We start from the raw sequence: 19,801 nt of genomic DNA, 5'->3' as shown, positions 1-19,801 counted from the left end.
TTGACTAGATTTCCGTTTCAAACCTTTTAACAGGCACTCCATCAGAGTACATTTTTGGTTGTAAAATGTATGGCTTTAAAATGCACATTGTATATTTTACAACATTAAAACAAACCTAAAACAATGGCTGAGATTTTCACAGCAATGCAGGGATTTGAGTCACATCTGTTATTCTAACCTATGGAAGTGATGAGACTAAATCCCCAATATTGGTTTGAAAATTTTAACCAGTATTCCCAACTGTCTGCCCGAATCTTCAAACCAGGATTCTAACGTACAGCAAAAGCATGTTCGTATTAAGCTAAGTAACTTTTGTTCTATGTCACAGGAACCCTCTATCGCAAGTCCTGCGCATCCTCGGCAGCCTGTCTCATAGCCTCTGCTGGATACCAGTCTTTCTGCTCCCCAGGGAAAATGAACTCTGTCTGTATCAGCTGCTGCAATACTCCACTCTGCAATGGACCCCGGCCCAAGAAGAGGGGGAATTCTGGCACAGTGCCCAAGGCAGGCACATTAACTACTATTTTGCTCTTAAAATTGGCTCTTTTATCATCAGTGCATTGCTAAACTTAAAAGCATTTTTTTTTTTGGTCCTGGCATTATTTGTTCCATATCCCAGTTTCTTCAAAAGACACGGCTGTTCTTTTGCTGCCACCCTGCTAAAGAAGAGTTTGGTCCAAGAACTATCTTCCTCTCCCTGTTTTTATTTCTTTTGTTCAGCAAGGAATAAATTCAGTTGTCTGATTGAATTTCTAGCGTGCACTTTAAAAAACGAATGGCACACAAAAACTCATGCTCCATTTGTGTAATTGGAAACAAGTCTATCAGAAACAGCACTTAAAGAAGACATAGTTGATTGTTCAGTCTCTAGATCCTCAGTTATTTTAAATTTCCATGTTATGTTTATTGCTAATCATCTAACTTTGCCTTACACAGAGTCACATTTCATGTTCATGAAGGCCATTCTGTGCAGCTGGACTGGACTCTAAATTAGTCTCCAGTGGCATTATTTCCAAGTTGGTCTCCGGTGATTCTAGATTCAATTTCTGTGGACTGTAGTCAGGTTTGGTCTCATTCTGAAAAGTACTTAAAAAAACAGGGCTCTTTCTAGAAGAATTGCGCTTAGATGAAAGGAAGATCAATGGACGCATAAAATGGCCACTGCTGGTTCGAGAATTCAAATTGGCTCGCAGAAGCTTCTGTTTATTGGCATGTTCTATCGTCAGATGGCAACGGAGGACCTGTCGAAATACAGTTCGGAACTGCTGAGAAGAGATGGTGTACAGGAGTGGGTTTACCACAGAACTGAAGTAAAAGAAGGTGTCTGCAATGGGAAGAAGGATCATATACGCTCTGAAGTAGGGCACAGTCCAGTCCTGCTTAGGTTTAGCAGCAGCCATGATCCGTCGAATCTGATTTGGCACCCAACATATTGCCAGAGTGGCAACAATCAGTCCTGTGAGCAAAGGGGGAGAAAGAGAAAACATGTGAAACAAATCATACAATATTTAGTCTCTCAGTTTTGCACTTACTGGGTAGGAAATTATACTGATTTTTCAGTGTTTTGCTCGACAGCTTTTTCTGCCAGTAGCAAATATTTTAACAGGTTCAAAGTCATTGCTGTATATGATTGGATAAAGATTGTGTAAGATTGTATTTATTTCTACCAGTTGGCACTTGTTAATTTTCAGATGTTCTCTCATTGATATTTGTATCTTTAGAAAGAATGGGATTTTTTTGTCCCTACATTTGTGTTTTCCCTTTTCTTCCTTTTTAAAAAAAGTATAGCCATATTAGTGCAGGCAATGCCCAGAAGAGAGATCAGACTGTTTGTATTTTACAAAAAAAAAAAAAAGAATGCATAATAATATATTAGGCATTATTTTTGGTAACTTTCCTCTTACAGAAGATATTTTTTAAGTAAAGTATGTATGGATCTTTTTAGGGTAATTAAAAAGATATATGTTGGGAATTAAATTCATGAATGTAAATGGCACAGGAAAGACAAACGTAAGCAGTTTGAGATAATACAAAATGTGTTCCAACATGTGGTATCTGATCATTCTATATTTACATATACTGTGTCGCTGCATCACTCTACCTTATCAACATTTTTTTAAAAGGAAACATTATCTAAATAGACATCTGAGGATTCTGTCTTTATGGAGAAGCTTTCAATAGAGAAACAGCAATAATGGAGTCTCTCTTGTGACAGTAGCATTAGAACACATCAGAGTACTTTTCACACAGTGGTAGCACAAGGATATGGAGGCAAGGAAGGGAATGCAGTCTGAGTTTTGAAACTAACCAACCTCTAGCTAATAGGGAAACAAATGCTGGAAATCCTAACTTCTCATTTGATGATGAAACAAATATAAATACTCCAAGAAAATGTACTAAAAATTGAAAACTTTACAGTTTCCACTACATTTTTCCCTTTTCATCAAAGGTGCCTTGAATTAAAACACAATGGTAGCAGCAGTCTGCCTCCCCTACAGTTAGAATAGTCTCTGTAGTGCAAGGCAGCACATTTTACCAGATTTTTTCTACCTTTGATTTTATAGTTCTGAAATCCAACCTGCTTCTCAACAGAAACAAGAATTCTGCTGCTGCCTTTCAGTAAATTTGGATTCATAACTACACCCCACATCTTGTAAATTCTAAAACATAGAAAGCACAAGAGAATAACTGAATGGAAAGGATGAGATCACTTTAGGGAGACATGGAATTCTAAAACAGTGCATTAGATAACATTTGTTGGCTTGAAAACCAGTATTTTACTGGAGTCAAAATTATGAATGTAAAGAAAAAGATACGAGGTTTTCACCACTTTGGAAGTGCCAGGACTCAAAAACAAGCAGTGTGTCTATTCCATGTTCTAAGAACCATAGTTTTCACATTTTAATTTTATTTTTTCCAGATTCTTTAATAAAGAGATTCATTTTCTTAATGGGAGACCAGTTTCCCTTCTGTTATACAAGGACTGTACAAATTTCTTCTCTCATTGACCCATACAGATCAATTGAAATACCCTCTTTTCTGAGAATTTTTCCCCCCAGAACATTTTAATGAAATTTAAATTTCGAGGATACTGCTGCCCTGAAGGATGGCGGGCGGGCGGGGGGGAGGGAGGGGTTGGTATCTCAGATATCAACATTACTGTATTTATAGAGGCTGGGAAAAGGAGAAGTAGGAACTTGCTTGATCAGATAAGTGACCAGAGGAGACAGTGGGCCTCATCTTTTGTTTCTCTGCACATCACCTTTCATTCTGTTCTCTGCTATCTCAATACCTCGCCCCTCCACCACCAGTCTCCCTGTAGATGTCCTTCAACATTTTTGTACTGCATGTCCCTCACCTCACATTTTTAGGGAGTTTCACTATTTGTGTTGCATTTCTGTGCCATGACATGAGCTTTGTGCAGAGCTCCAGACTTTAATGGTTTTCTTTCCCCGGCCCCAGCCCCAGCCCCAGCTCACCTCGGCTCCACCTTGGACCCCGAGTTACGCTCCGCCCTGTTCTGCTTCTCCATCCCCCTGGCTTCCCACGAATCAGCTGTTCACATGGGAAGCCTGGGAGGGATGAGAATCAAGTGGCAGCTTCGCGCTCAGGCCTAGGGAGGCGGAGTGGAGGTGAGCTGGGGCGGGGGGAGCGTGAGGAGGACCACCCGCGCCGCAGCAGGTAACCCAGGGGGCACGGAGGGGAACCGCTCCCTGCCCCAGCTCACCTCCGCCACCCTCGGCCTGAGCAGGAAGCCGCCGCCTGCTTCTCAGCCCTCCCAGGCTTCCTGCGCGAACAGCTGATTCACAGGAAGCCGGGGGGGGGGGGGTGAGTGGTGGGGGCGGAGAAGCACAGTGGGATGGCTCGTTCAGGGGAGGAGGCGGAGCAGAGGTGACCTGGGGCTGGGCGCGGGGTGCGGAGCTGCTGGTGCGTGCTCTGCACCCACCAAATTCTCCCCGTGGGTGTGCTCCAGCCCCGGAGCACCCACAGAGTCAGTGCCTCAGGCGCACTTTTGATGTGATCAGTGGGGGGAGCGGCCGCTCCCCCCCAGCTACACTACTCCACTACTCTAGGAGCCAGAGCGACCTGCCAGATGCTTCCCGGGAGCCACCCCAGGTAAGCACCGCCGGGACTCCCCACCTCACTCCCCGGCAGGTCCCTCTGGCTCTTAGGGGTGGGCACCCACTACGATGGCCCACGAGACCCTCCTGACCAGTTCCAGGGGCAGTCAGGGGAGGGGGGTGGATGGGGAAGAGGGGGCATCAAAGAACGTGGGGGGTTGGATGGGGCAGGAGTCCTGGGGCACGGGGTCGGGCCACGACCCCCTCGTGGGATGAGGAGGGAACCGGTTGTTAAGATTTTGGCAGCTCATCACTGCTCGTAACTCCAACAAGGCTGGACCCAGGATTCCTGGGGGGCTCAACCCCCAACCCTGCTGTGGTCACCTAGGACAAGGGCTAGGATGTCCCCACTCCGGGGTACTCTCTCTGCACTGGGCACTTCTCTGACCCACTGACCATTACATACAAATTAAAGTTATTTAAATCAACAATTAATTTTAAAAAGAATAAGGAAAAATGGGAAAGGTTAAAGGAAACTCATCACCCCGCTCTGTGGCAGGGAACATCACAAATAGTGTCTCTGAACGTCAGGGCAGTTCAGTCTGTTCCTTGTAAGTCCCAGGCCGCCTTCTCGGGCTCTGGCTGCAGGGATGCTGTGTGTTGGACACTCGCTCTGGTGGTGCCCACACGCTCTCAGGCTCTTAGTGGCAGGACCCTTCTTCCCAGTCTCGCCCCTGCCCTGTCAGGGTTATCAATCCCCCTCCGACTCTGGCCTGCAGAACCTCCTGGCTGAGGCATCTCCCTGTGCTGGGCCCGTTGCCCAGGGTCCCCCCTCGCTCTCCCCAGCTGCTCATGACACCTGCCTCCAGACTGCTCCAGCCCCAGCTCCAACTCCAGCTCCACTCTGCCACAGCATGGCTGCTGCTCTGCCTCCAGCTCCCTGGGCTGCTTCTCTGGCCTCTCTGGCTCTGGTTGCTCCAGCTCCGCTCCCAGGACAGGTCTGCTCTGCAGGCTGCTTCTGTGACTCTGCTCCCAGCATTGACCTGCTTCCTGGGCTGCTTTTCTGGCCCCTCTGGCTCTGGTTGCTGCAGCTCTGCTCCCAGGGCAAGTCTGCTCTCTCGGCTGTGCCTCTAGTTTTGGGGCTGCAGCTCTGCTCCCAGGACAGGGTCTGCTCTCTCTGGGCTGCTTTTCTGGTCCCTCTGGATGTGGCACAGCTCTGCTCCCCAGCTCAGCTTGGGCCCCTGCTTTCTCCTTAACTTGGTCCCACTCTGTCTGACCCAGGCAATTCCAGCTCACACGGAGGAGGGGACCTCCTTGGCCACCTGACTCCCTGATTAGCCTGCCCACCCTGTCATTCAGGCTGACCTGGAGTATTGGCCTCTCCCCATTGTTCCTAGGGACTGTCAGTCTCAGGGTCCCGATTTCCCCATCGACCCTTCCCCCTTTTAGTACTGGGAGTTAGCAACTAAAACACCCCCACTGAATGTTAGTAAGGGGGCAACAGTCCCCTTACACACAGTATCTGCATCCAAATTCTTATCACACTATAGAGTAAATCAATTTGTGTTTGATTTTTTTAAATTACAATTTATTTTATCTTGCCAGATTATATAAAGACCAAGGACGGAAATTCTACTGTGAAGATCTAATCTTTTAAAACCAGTGTTTTAGTTCCATTTTTAAAGCTCTAACATAATGCCCCGAGTGTTCACATTTTTATCTTGCATCCTTTGACATTGACCTTTATTTTGAGTCTAAACTGCTAAGTGTGTAAGATTCCTCCCTATATTCTTCAGTCATGTCTGTTCTGGGGGAATTGACTATTTGGGCATGTGTACAGCAAGTGAAAAATGAGCTGTTTGTGCCCTTCTGCAGTGCCACGTAGGTTAGTCTTTTTAGGGGGAGGGGAGTAATTTCTCTGTAAACTGTGTCAATTTTAGAAGGACAAGTAATTATTCATTTTTACACTTAAAAAAACGGTCATTGTTCTAGCAGAGAAGCACCATGCGAATAAATATGCTGACAAAAAATCGTGTTTTATTCTAGCTGTTCGCATTTTGTTCAGATACACTTAGAGTTACTTCATACCTCCAAGAAAAAGCTTTACATTCTCATTCAGGCCTTAATATAATGTGTTAAATATGTTGACTGAGTTACTACTGCATCTTGTATACAAGATCTGAACTTGTATACAAGCTCGGAGTGAAGGAGGGGATAGTATTTGATATGTAATGTGCAGAATGCACATACATTTGTGTATCAACTTTAAATGAAGATCAGTGAAATTAACTCACATGTAAAACAAATTGTATTTTATACCAGAACTGATGCATCTTTTCCCTGTGACTTCTACGCACACAGATCAGTCACCTGCTGTCTATTATAACCTTACATATTTCACCTGATCTGCAACCCCCCCAAAAGTCATTTTTTCCTCTTGATTACTGTACTAAAATGACAAAAGCATACAGGATACAGATTTATCCTCTCAGTATTGTTTAAAAACAAAGTAAAGCAGATGTCCAACAAACTGTAGCACTTGATGCTTGAAATTTCCAACAACATTAGAATCATTATGCATGATTTAATATTCAAAAAAATGCATTAAACCATGCAATCAGAGGTTTGGAGGCTTAGCACTAGCCGGATGAATGCATACTAGTGAATACATGCCAGCTTTTAAGTAAGAGTAACTGTGTGCACTTGCAATTCATTTAACATTAGACTCAGTTATTTCAGCAAACTTAACAAAACTCATGTAACAAGTACTTTGAGATCCTTGGATGAAAGGCAAACAAATTTAAACATTAAGCAAACTACGCAACACTTTGCCCCAACCAAAAGTGGCCCATTCTGCTAGATATTTAGTTTTAAAATGTAACCCTCCTTTTTAAAAATTGTGCATTTCATTATACGAATCTTGATAAATGGTTGCTAGTTTAAATTAAAAGAATTATTATAAAGCTTCTTTCAGGAAGCTACAATATCTAATCTTCATAAGTGATAAAGGATGGTCTTTGTAATAAAGCAAACCTAATGCCTAAGAGCTAATGACATAAATATGCATCATTGGCACAGAATATAATGAGTTTGGCAGTCATTTCTCTTAACTATACTTTTTATGACTCAAAACATTCCCCTGAGCTATAGAATGCTAAATTAAATTCATTACCATCTTTACTGGGTGATTTTAAATACATTCCAGCTAGCAGGATCAAAAGTCTGGGGGAGCACACAGGGATTTTCTACAGGTTTTGCTTGTTCCAATGTTGAACAGACCAGAATGTGCCTGATGGCTTCTTCCCCCTTTTCTTTGTTGTCAAAGTATGTTATTTCCACTCTACAACTAGGCTCTGCCAGCCCAATCCACAGAACCTGGAGTTATCTAATGAAATTATAAACCACAGTCAGTAGGATGCTCCAATGCATATTTTTATTTTGATGCCATATTCTCTTAACCACTTCCGTGGTCATTGTCACATCAAGTACATTCTCCTTGTCCATTGCAATTATACTGTTTGCCCTGATGATTAATAGTGTACAGGAATCTGCTCCAAGGCTTACTCACAGTTGGCAGCAGCGGGGTTAAAACCTAAACTTTATTTTTCTGTGATTAAATTAATAGTACAAAAGAGGGTTCTCAACATCTGCTTGTAAACTGACATTTAAATGGCAATTGTCAGTAGACTATAAACATATGGTTAGGTGAGTTATGAGTCAAGTGCAGACAGAAATGCACTTGGACATTCTTAGCTTTCTATATTTTATATTTTCACACTAGACCTGGTTTTATACTCCAATTCAGGGTATAATGTGACATTAGTGCCCTACTTTGTACCGAGATGCAGACCTTCCCCACAACCCACCAGATTTAAATCACCTTTTTGTAAAGCTAGCTACATCAGATCTTAGAAGAGGAAAATATTCAGTAAAACCTGTATCTTACAAATGCTAAATTCACTGCCATGGGCCCATAGTCTTGCAGATCATACTTTGCCTTGGTTAAAAAAAATATATATTAATATATATCTTTGCCACTTTTGTCCCCACTAATCCTACTTTTTTGGTAGAGGAGTCAAGTTAACTGCCCAAGTTAATGCTAACTGGTTGTAAAACCTTTCACAATTAACCCTTGCGAAAAAAAATCTCACATTTTCAAAACCACATACGTAGCAGTAACTTCATACAATGCCACCTTCAGTTTTTGTTTTTAAATTGTTTTAATATGGTCTTGAAAACCTACTTGTTTTCTGGGAATCTAAGCCACCAGTTTGCAGAGTTTAAGGTTTTATTAAGAAAACAAAATATTGCTTTCTCACCCTTACGATTGCCACGATGACCAATGTTTGGAAGGTTAATGCAGTGCTGTCTCCCAGAATCTGCAGGCAGCTCCTGTGTCTCCTCTGCTGCCCATTACTTTGATAGCAACCAACAGAGTAAAAATAATTAGACTATGGTCATTTTCACTGCTGTTATTCAGAGTCTTGTGAGGAGAAGTGAAATTAACAAGAATGTATCTGCTTGGAAAAGCTACAAGCATCAGAATAGGCAGACAATGGAGCTATTTATGAGAAGGAGACCACCTCCTCCCAAAGGAGGCTGGAAGAAGGGTAGAGTAGCACAGTCCCCTTGCGGAAGGCAGGAAACTAAGGGAGGGACAGTGTTATAAGGTTGAGGGAGACCCTTTTTTTCCCCTTGTGGGACCCAGGAGACTTCGGAGAAGAAGCAGAAAGTTCCTCTGTTCCAGTAGCTATAGGGAGTGGCACTTCAACTACAGACAATACCTAACTAACCAGAGACTCATACAAAAAGAGACAGCGACAAGAAGAGTCCAAAGACATCACGCTAGTCAAAATTTTGTCACTCTTCCTTTGTCAGCAGCCATGGGAGAATGGATGGTTGCATTGCCCCTGTTACTCCCTTTCTCTGGCCCCTAATCTTTCATATCTCCTTCTGGACAGTAGATGTAGAGGTTTAGTCTTCTGGCTAGCAAGTGTCTAATACATTTTCCAAGACCTTGGTTTAAGCAAAAAGTCAAAAGTTGCAGGCTTTTCTTTAAAAGCTACTAGGAGTCTACCACAAACATAGCTATTAGTTGTGACAAACCTAGCTGGCCAGCTATGCCAATATATCTTTAGATCCAGCCCACCATGCTCCACTGAGCAGAGAACCAGAGTTGCCTTGCTCCAGTCATGCTTTAGGGAAAGGATCATCATCTGGGTATCCTAAAGAATGGTCCTTTGCTCACTAGTTCACCAAGTGGCAATGTTCCCCTCCCAATTAGCTTTTTCTCTAAGAGGAATGTAGCTAAAAATGGTGTGTGTGGAAATAAGGGGTGACGAACATGCATGATGATGAGGCTTCATGGTAAAGTCTAGATACAGCAAAAAACAATACTAAGATGTTCCACAGCAAAACTTTGCTTCCATGCAAGTTAAATAGTGAATGGTAAGAACATCTCTTTCCCTGAGGCACAGGTTGGGGCAGTGATTAAAGGTAATTATCTAGCTCTATGCAGAACTACCTGCTACTTTTGCATATTCTTTCCCCATCCTTCAGGGCGGGAGGGAGAGGGAAGAATTGCAGTCTTTTGTCCTTAGAGACAGACTAAATGTCTCAAATCAGTGCATCATGTTCATGGCTGATTAATGCTCCTCTTTAAGTAGTGGAATGTCCACCACTTTGTGAGACAACATGGAAAACACTGAGCAAACAGAAATGGTGTAGGAGCTGCCAGATTCTGCCTAAGGAAAAAGAAGAAGGATCCTCTACTCTTATCACAATAGTGAGCTGCAGAGTTTAGGACCATTGCCATAGAAACACTAATTCCAGGCAATGACAGGCATCAGAATATGAGAGAGGGAGAGCATGCGAGAGCAGATGCGCAACTGGAGTAAAAGAGACTTACGCATGAGGCAACAACATCAGGGTTCTGACAAGTGGGCAAACATGACTCTGTTGGATGTCAAGAGTAACCATTCCATGATCACAGGTTTCAGAGTGGTAGCCGTGTTAGTCTGTATCAGCAAAAAGAACGAGGAGTATTGGTGGCACCTTAGAGACTAACAAATTTATTTGAGCATAAGTTTTCGTGGGCTAAACCCCACTTCATTGGATGCATGCAGTGGAAAATACAGTAGGAAGACAGCCAGGGAACATGAAAAAATGGGTGTTGCCATGCCCACTATAACAAGAGTGATCAGTTAAGGTGAACTGTTAACAGGAGGAAAAAAAAAAGCCAACCTTTTGTAGTGATAATCAGGATGGCCCATTTCCAACAGTTGATAAGAAGGTGTGAGTAACAGTAGGGGAAAAAACAAACATTGAGAAATAGTTCTACTTGTGTAATGACCCATCCACTCCCAATCTCTATTCAAGCCTAATTTAATGGTGTCCAGTTTGCAAATTAATTCCAATTCAGCAGTTTCTCATTGGAGTCTGTTTTTGAAGGTTTTTTGTTGTAGTATTACGACGTTTAGATCTGTAATCAAGTGACCAAGGAGACTGAAGTGCTCTCCGACTGGTTTTTGAATGTTATAATTCTTGACATCTGATGTGTCCATTTATTCTTTTACATAGAGACTGTCCAGTTTGACCAATGTACATGGCAGAAGGTCCTTGCTGGCATATGATGGTATATATCACATTGGTAGATGTGCAGGTGAACGAGCCCCTGATGGCATGGCTAATGTGATTAGGTCCTATGATGGTGTCCCCTGAATAGATATGTGGGCAGAGTTGGCAATGGGCTTTGTTGCAAGGATAGATTCCTGGGTTAGTGTTTTTGTTGTGTGGTTGCTGGTGAGTATTTGCTTCAGGTTGGGGGCCTGTCTGTAAGCGAGAACTGGCCTGTCTCCCAAGATCCGTGAGAGTGAGGGATCGTCCTTCAGGATAGGTTGTAGATCCTTGATGATGCGCTGGAGAAGTTTTAGTTGGGGGCTGAAGGTGACTGCTAGTGGCGTTCTGTTACTTTTTTTGTTGGGCCTGTCCTGTAGTAGGTATTCTTCTGGCTCTGTCAATTTGTTTCTTCACTTCAGCAAGTGGGTACTGTATTGTAAGAATGCTTGATAGAGATCTTGTAGGTGTTTGTCTCTGTCTGAGGGGTTGGAGCAAATGCAAGATACAACCATCCCACCATCAACCTCAGCCTGGACCAATCCACACAAGCGGTCCATTTCCTGGACACTATTGTGCTAATAAGCACATAAACACCACCCTATACCAGAAACCTACTGACCACTATATTCGCCTATATGCCTCCAATTTCCATCCAGGACACACCACATGATTCATTGTCTACAGCCAAGCTCTAAGATACAACCACATTTGCTCCAACCCCTCAGACAGAGACAAACACCTACAAGTTCTCTATCAAGCATTCTTAAAACTACAATACCCACCTGCTGAAGTGAAAAAACAGATTGACAGAGCCAGAAGAGTACCCAGAAGTCACCTACTACAGGACAGGCCCAACAAAGAAAATAACAGAACACCACTAACTGTCACCTTCAGCTCCCAACTAAAACCTCTCCAGCGTATCATCAAAGATCTACAATCTATCCTCATAGAAAAATGATCCCTCACTCTCACAGATCTTGGGAGACAGACCAGTCCTCACTTACAGACAGCCCCCCAACTTGAAGCAAATACTCTCCAGCAACCACACATCACACAACAAAAACGCTAACCCAGGAACCTATCCTTGCAACAAAGCCCGATGCCAACTCTGTCCACATATTTATTCAAGTGACACCATCATAGGACCTAATCACATCAGCCACGCCATTAGGGGCTCCAACGAGAAACTGCTGAATTGGAATTAATTTGCAAACTGGACACCATTAAGTTAGGCTTGAATAAAGACTGGGAGTGGATGGGTCATTACAAAAAGTAAAACTATTTCCCCATGTTTGTTTTTCCCCTACTGTTACTCATACCTTCTTGTCAACTGTTGGAAATGGGCCATCCTGATTATCACTACAAAAGGTTGGGGTTTTTTCCCCTCCCACTGATAATAGCTCACCTTAACTGATCACTCTTGTTATAGTGGGTATGGCAACACCCATTTTTTCATGTCCTCTGTGTGATAGATTATATATCTCTATCTCTATCTTCCTACTGTATTTTCCACTGCATGCATCCGATGAAATGGTTTTAGCCCACGAAAGCTTATGCTCAAATAAATTTGTTAGTCTCTAAGGTGCCACAAGTCCTCCTCGTTCTTTTTGCATTCCATGATCGTGAGTCACAGCCTGATCGGAGAATCAAAGTCCTCTCTGAATTTGCATTCTGTAGTCAGCTCTGTGTCTAAGCTTCAGTATACTGTCAAACAAACACCTTTTACCATAAATCAGAAGGCAACTGTAGTCTGCACAATGGAAAAGATGGATACTATGGCCCTTTTTGCTAGTGGTAATTAACTTTATATTTCCCAATAATCAATTGCCCAACCCTGAATTACTTAGTACAGAAAGTATCATAGACATCAATAAGAGTTTTGTTGAATAAGGACTGTACGATTATGCTCCAGGTACAACAAAGTATCGAGTGAAATCAAAGCATGGGGAGCACAGAAATCATCTCTCCCATTCCCTCCCCCACATGTAAGCTTTTTTATCAGAAGGACAAACACCATAATAGATAATAATAAGCAGATATTGACGTCTGTTGAGGTGAAAATAAAAGCTTGTTAATCCAAAAGATAATATATTGATCTCTGCCTTGGCTGTGTCAATATTTAGTTCAGAGGACAATACATTTTGATGTTCACTGAAACATGTAAATATATGCATTGCTACATATATAGACCCCTGCATGGAAACAACATTTATATCTGAGAACATAAAATGGATTTCCCGTGGATTTGCAGGCTCTAGCGACAAAGAGCGAGACCATCAGGGCCCTGGCCAGTGACCAGGCAGCGGTGTTCATCTCCTGTCCGGGAGCACATGAGCCGCTTGCACATACTAGTGTGACCAGGGACAGCTGCTAGTGAGCCTGCTGTCCACCCTAGTGGGCAGGGCTGGAGGTGGTACAGCTACACTGGAGGAGGTGCCGAGGCTGACCACTGGCTCTTGCAAGCGGTGGACAGACATACTGCTGCTTTTGCCACTGCCGTTCCTAGTGTGGTTGCTGGCTGTGGCCCTGCTGGTCTCGCTCATTGTTGCTAGAGCCCTACAAATCCGCAGATATCCACTTTATATCCATGGATATTCGCATCCGTAGATATACATTTTGTATCTGGGCAGGGCTCTATAAAGTCTATACATACAGTTTGAATGAGCTCATCCAGTTTTTAGGCAAATCTCTTCCAAGCCTCAAGGTTCAGAAGCACTCTTTCCCCTTAAAACAGCAGCAGCCACAAAATAACTCTCATGTTCTAGAATAAATTTGTTAGTCTCTAAGATGCCACAAGGACTCCTTGTTTTGTTTTGGCTGATACAGACTAACACGGCTACCATTCTGAATCATGTAATCTTGGCACTGACTTGTAAAGTGACGTAGTTGGGGTGGGGTGACGGTGCTAATGATTTCCATATCAAAATGTGCTCCATTCACACCAACCAGTTGTGCAAACTCAACATGGGAACGGAAAATCAGATTAGGCTGGCTGCTAACTGTGCACCATCTCCAGTAAACAGATTCCGCGAGCCAGATCCTCCCCATCTGCGCAGCCCAGTTATTTGTCACCATTGCCATCAGTGGGTTTGCACACATGTAACATTATAATTGGAATGGAACAAACAAGTCTGCTGATCACAGGCAAGGGCGAATAGAATCCAGCTCCCTCTCTTAGCTGTGCTGGCTCTGCGGGGCTAATAGGAATAAAAAGGTAGCAAAAGCATATTTTTAGTACTAATGCAGGCAGACAAGTCTGAATACACACAGGGAGCTGCCCTGCTGAACAAGAAACTGTCCTTTTTTACACAGCAGTTCAGAGCAAAACTTAAGTCAATCAGTTATTTTCATATGCAGTCTAATTGGTTAACATTTTTTCAGGCCACATGGTTAATGTTGGGTAAACAATAACTGTTGTTGGTTTCAGAGTAGCAGCCGTGTTAGTCTGTATTTGCAAAAAAGAAAAGGAGTACTTGTGGCACCTTAGAGACTAACAAATGTATTTGAGCATAAGCTTTTGTGAGCTACAGCTCATTTCATCGGATGAGCTGTAGCTCACGAAAGCTTATGCTCAAATACATTTGTTAGTCTCTAAGGTGCCACAAGTACTCCTTTTCTTTTTTACTATTGTTGGTGGGATCAGGCACATGTGAGGCAGCCTCTTGTGAAGTACTGAGCACCGTTAACTCCCAAAGCTGTCACTGGGAATTAGGTACATTTAGCACTTCATAGGCTAGTGTCCCATATGACTGTCTTGGGCTAATCATGAATTAGGATTTCTCTCATGTATGTAGTGGTAGAATGTAGCCATTTGACATTTCACTGTTTGATGTTCAAAGCAAAATAAATATGGCCTCAGCAAAGGGATCACAGTTCCGGACAAGGAGTGCAGTAATGATATTGCATAGCAGCAGCTGAGTCAGGATCATGGACCCAGTGGGCTAGTTACAAGGAAAGCTTTAAGCAGGGTTCTTGCTCCAGAGAGCTTACTGTTATATTTAACAGCTAAATAGGGTGTGTGTGCGCGTGTGCGCATTGCGCATGCTTATGAGATGAATTACAAACACACACACACACACACACACACACACACACACAGCTGTGTGCCTTACTATGCAACTGAAGTGTTATCAAGCATTTTAGGCAATCACTAAATTCACCTGTGATGTCAATCTGAAGAGCTCTAACAGTTTATAGGTGAATCAAAACCTTCTTCACGGTCAGGTGTACAGAAAGCAAGAGATGTTGTGTATTATAAAGCTGTCAGGTACGCCTAACTGTTCTGTCACTGAGCACAGGAAATGGGAGACAACTACAAAGTTTTAATAACTAAATACCCGAATACACTGTTCTAGAACAATTTGCCTTTTTCTCCATCAGAGAAGCTATTACTGTCTTAAGTAAATCACAGATGTTAATGGAGTTAGTGCAGTCTGCTTACAAATTACACATTTAGTGCTTCCAGCAGTTTCTCTCTCAAAGCTGAAGTACGTCTAGTTGGAATTACTGGCAAACTTGGATTTATGTTTACCCCTTTAAAAAAGGATCGTGGGTGATTTCAATGGCAGTGAGAGAGATAAATGGCATCAGTGAGCACCAGGCCTATGTACAAGATTCTACATATCTCGCTGCCAATGCACTTCTAGTTCTGACCACAGAAGGATTGGAAGAGTTTGAATGACTGGCCCCACACACACAAGGCCACCTTCTCTTCTTTTTTGCTCCCAGGTGGTCATTTGTAGCGATATGGTGATCAGGGGTTTGACAAGTTTGGATTAAACCAATGATGCAAGGTAACAGAGTGCAGGTGAGTCCAGTTCCCTCCTCCCTTATTGAAAAGATTGATGGTTCTGCTGCTTTCCCGTGTCTGCTGTATTGCATGCGGTGCATCTCCCTTACTGGCATGAAAGTGCTGCTACAAAATTCCATTAATTTGCCATACAAGCATTGCATAAAACTTTGTTTAGAATCCCTTGGATACTATATATTGCAATTTCTTCTACCTGTGGCTTATACAAGAAAGATGCACAGTAAAAGTATAGTTATTCAACAAGAGCAACCTTTTTTCAACAAACAAGTGGTGGTCAGCTTCTAAATGAAAAACTACATATTGTATAACAAATCCCATTCATATCTCACCAGTGGAGAGAAGTGCTTATAATCTAACATTTTTTAAATGTCTCACTTTTAGAAACAACTCTGAGGAATATTTTCAAAAGGCACAAGTTGGCACTTAACTCCCATTTGGTCTTTGAAAATCTTCCCAAAATTTCTCCTATATAATTCATTCTAAAAGTTTAAAAAAGAAATTACTCTTCACTTTTTCCAATTCAGATACACATAGAACGTTACTTATCTATCTAGTACAAGTGATTCTACTTTAATGTCTTAGATTCACTGCCACTGTCTGCAAACTTATTCATGATTCTCATCATTCAACCATATTAATTTTAACTGTGCACATATCAATTTTTTTTCCATATGAAGGATGCATGAATACTTTGTGAACCAGGCCATAACTACAGGGCCTAGAGGAGGAAAGAAATGACTGCTTAATCCTTGAGGTTTTATTTTTACTCCGGTGATGGGATTCTGAGGTTGCAACCTGGAACTAGGGTACGGCTGTGCCCCTTAACTCTCCAGCTTGGGCTGTCTCTCACAATGCTTTGCTAGTGACAAGTAGCAACTCCTTCCAGGTGCTGTTATCGCTCAGTACAACAGCCTGTGGAGCCCCATACCCAGCTAGGTTGCATGAATGATCCCTGAGCCACTCATGAATCACACAGAGAAAGGCACCAGCAAATCTCCCAAGCCCCTAGCTTTGCACCCCCAGACTATACTGTCTTGCCCTGGTCAGAAGGCTGACCAGTGTAAGTTCATCACCCATTCACCCCTCCTATGATTTGGAAAGGACACACACTAGCCTTTACAACCTGAGCTGAGACACACTTCAACCAAAACGCACCATTTTAGATAAAATATAAAATACAAAAACAGATTATTAAACTACAGAAAGTTAGATTTTAAGTGATTATAAGTGGTAGGCATAAAGGGTCAGAGATAATTACCAAAAAAAAAAAAAAAAGCCCACCACCCACGGTAAATCCACAGTCCAAATCCTAAACTCTCTTACATTAGGCAGTATTTGGATCAAGCAGTTTCTCACCCCACTGGATGTTGCAGGTAGGTTATAGTTAATTATACACAGGCTTCTCCTTTAAGCCTGGGACCAGTCTCCTCAGTTCAAGTCTTTGTCTTCCCAGCATTCCTATAACTTCCAGTATAGGTTGTGGAGGAGAAAGGCAAAGGCATGATATCAGTGTCCCGTATTTTATGCCCTCAGTCCACGTGCTTGGAAAATACTAGCCTAGACACATCCTGGTGGGCTTTGCAGAGTCACAGAGTTTAGCAATTCCCCACTGTGACACGCTTATGCAGCCCTCTTACAGGATTGTACAGAATCCCTTGTTCACAACTCCCTTGCTGATTAATGGTTCTTGACACCCTCCTGGGAGTGGATCTCCACCTTTGTTGTCACTGGGGAATTAGCAGAGATTCTCAAACTTACAACATATTTCAATAACAACCATACAGCAAAATCTCAACTTCACACACACTAATGATATACATATTTGGAAAGAATAATGGGTTTCAGCAGATCATGACCTTTCATATGATATCTTACAGGGCATGCTTTGTATGAAATATATCAATTCTATGACGGGGTGAATATGGGGGTTCCAGAGTGCTGCTTTGAGATACAGAGTGTGAAAGAGAATTATGTAGTTGTGGCAATCTAGAATCAGGTTAGTAGCACTAGACTGATATCTTGTTTTCCACAAAACATGCAGCAGTTCAGCCTTCCCACAATGCTATGCCAACTTGCCTCAACACCTCTCTGGAAGGGATCACGCCTCTCTGGATGAGACTGTAGTTCATTCTCCATGACCATTCCACCCTTGGCAGTCTCAGGAAAATTGGTAGGAAGGGTGAGAATTAATGGGGCATTTGAAGTGTATGCTTGTCCAGTCTGATACTGGACCTACACCCGTCTCATTTCATATAAGCTAGTAAACAGTCATTGTCTGGCTATGCTGGATGAAGGACAGGAGACACTGGATGTGGTTTAATTAGGCTACAGCTTCATTCCTAGGTGTCGGAGTAATAGGCAGATAAAAGTTTACAGTGCAAGTAATTCCCTAATCATTTACATACACCAGGGCAGGGCTGGGGGGAGCTGCTGTCAGCCCTGCCCCTTTACTTAGCCTAGTTCCCAGACAACCTGCTGCTGGGATTCACCGTCCCCTCTCCCGCACTTTCCAATGAGAGTTAAGGGGGAGCTGTAAAAAAATGGGGAGTTGGCTTCCAGGCCTACAAGTCATAGAAGCTCCAACCCTCCCATTTCTGCTCCTTTAAAAAAAATACTTCCTTTAAATGCTTTCCCAATCAATTTTATCTGATCACTGTATCCCTTCCCTATGGCATCTCCATTCTCACTTGATCTGAACCTGTCACAGCAAGTCACTCTGGCTCTCTAGGCCTTAAAAGAGCCACACACCTTTTCCTACAAGCCAGACAATGATCCCCACACCACTTACTATGTAGTGAGATCATTATTAGATAGTAATGACATATAGTACGGACATGAATCTCATTTGAACCAGGGATTGACAGGTTTTTTTAGGTTCACATACTACTGTATTTAGCCTAGAGATGAAATGCTATAAATTGGATTGGACTAGATGACCTCCTAAGGTCTCTTCCAACCCTAATATTCTATAATTGATCATCAGTTTTCAGAGTTGTCCACTCCCAATCAGTACAAAAAGTGCTGATAATATATACTAATCAAATTGTAATTCAAGACTACTTTAAAAAAAAACAAAAAAAAAACCCACTGCACTTCTATATTCAGCTAATATGAAAGAGGAATGGTCTAAAATTTATTAATTAGATTTTCCACAGTAGTCTCATTTCAGATTTATTTTATTATAAAATAAAATTATAAAATAAAACAGCTGTCAAATAATATAATATTTTATAATGTACATATCACACAAAAAAAGTCTTCATTTAAAAAGTAGTTTAAACGCTGGAGTGTAAACAAACTTGGGAGGAAGGGTAGTAAAAGAAAAAAAATCTAATCTTTTATTAATATTTCTCCCTTTCAGAACAATTTCTCTGGAATGGTTCCCTTTGATTTCCTTTTACAAAGAATGAAGACTTGTTTTCTTTATGTGTTAGAGAGCCGCTGAAAAATGCAGTTTCCATATAACTCTCATTTAAATTCAACGCTGCAACCAGCAAACGCAATTTGGAATTTAGATTTTTCAAAAAATTACAGAATTAACCATTGCAACTTTAGACACCTATACCAGGAGTCTCATCTAGCACAAGCCAGCTGCTGAATTCATTGAACAGTTAACAGCTGAATATAAATCCAGGGAGGCAAAATATTAGATCAGCAGATATGAGAGATACTGAAGAGCTCTGCCAGAAAGAGAAGCCTGAACTATATTTTATACAGAACCAATTGTCATAGTGGGAATCAGCAAAGCTCTCCCAAACTGGAAAGATATGATCAGGCTCCTAAGATGGCTTTTGCATTCAAAACCATCAGCGAAGAAAACCTACTGCTCTGTAGCTAACAAGTTGAAAATTAAATTATAGCAAAAAACATGAGTGCCAGCTGATTTTCAGAGGCAAGTAGAGTTTATGTGCAACAGACTCTGTGAGAAGAGAAACCAGAGCAAGCTCCATTAAAAAAGTGGTGTGCAGCCATTTAAGTCTTGCATCCAAGTGCACAGATGTAACAATGTCCAAACAAAGAGGAGAAAAGAACAGAAATTCAATATGCCATTCACAAATTTGGTGGAAAAAAGTGGACAATTTGGTTGCTTATGTGTAGAACTAGAAGTCTGACTTTAGTTCTAGTCCCAGCTCCATCACTGACCCACTGTGACTTTAGGAAAGTCATTCACAATATCAACAAGGAATACTATGAGGTTTAATTCAGTAATGTGTGAAGTGCTTGGAGACTAAACGAAAATGAGATTAAATACCAAGTGCAAAATTCAAAACTATTTAGCTCAAGGAAGAAATAAGTCACACTCAGTTGCTGA

General features: G+C 42.2%; 2 protein-coding genes across 3 annotated transcripts in view; one reads left to right on the top strand and one right to left on the bottom strand.

The window, feature by feature from the left end:
* The window catches only part of LYPD1 (LY6/PLAUR domain containing 1), a 28,806-nt gene extending 25,856 nt beyond the window's left edge, over positions 1–2,950 (top strand). Inside the window, exon 3 of the mRNA XM_038422628.2 lies at positions 329–2,950. Within this exon, the coding sequence (XP_038278556.1) occupies positions 329–567 (239 nt within the window). The 3' untranslated portion in view covers positions 568–2,950. The remainder of the gene's footprint in view (positions 1–328) is intronic.
* GPR39 (G protein-coupled receptor 39) overlaps positions 701–19,801 on the bottom strand; it is a 134,543-nt gene continuing 115,442 nt past the window's right edge. For both annotated transcript variants that reach the window (XM_038422624.2, XM_038422625.2), the window contains one exon: positions 701–1,456. In XM_038422624.2, coding sequence (XP_038278552.1) covers positions 939–1,456 — 518 coding nt within the window. In that variant the 3' untranslated portion in view covers positions 701–938. The remainder of the gene's footprint in view (positions 1,457–19,801) is intronic.

Source organism: Dermochelys coriacea, chromosome 11 (assembly GCF_009764565.3).
Source record: "Dermochelys coriacea isolate rDerCor1 chromosome 11, rDerCor1.pri.v4, whole genome shotgun sequence".
In the NCBI taxonomy this organism is placed as follows: Eukaryota; Metazoa; Chordata; order Testudines; family Dermochelyidae; genus Dermochelys; species Dermochelys coriacea.
The sequence above is the reverse complement of the archived record's forward strand: the minus strand, read 5'-3'. Positions and strand labels throughout refer to the sequence as shown.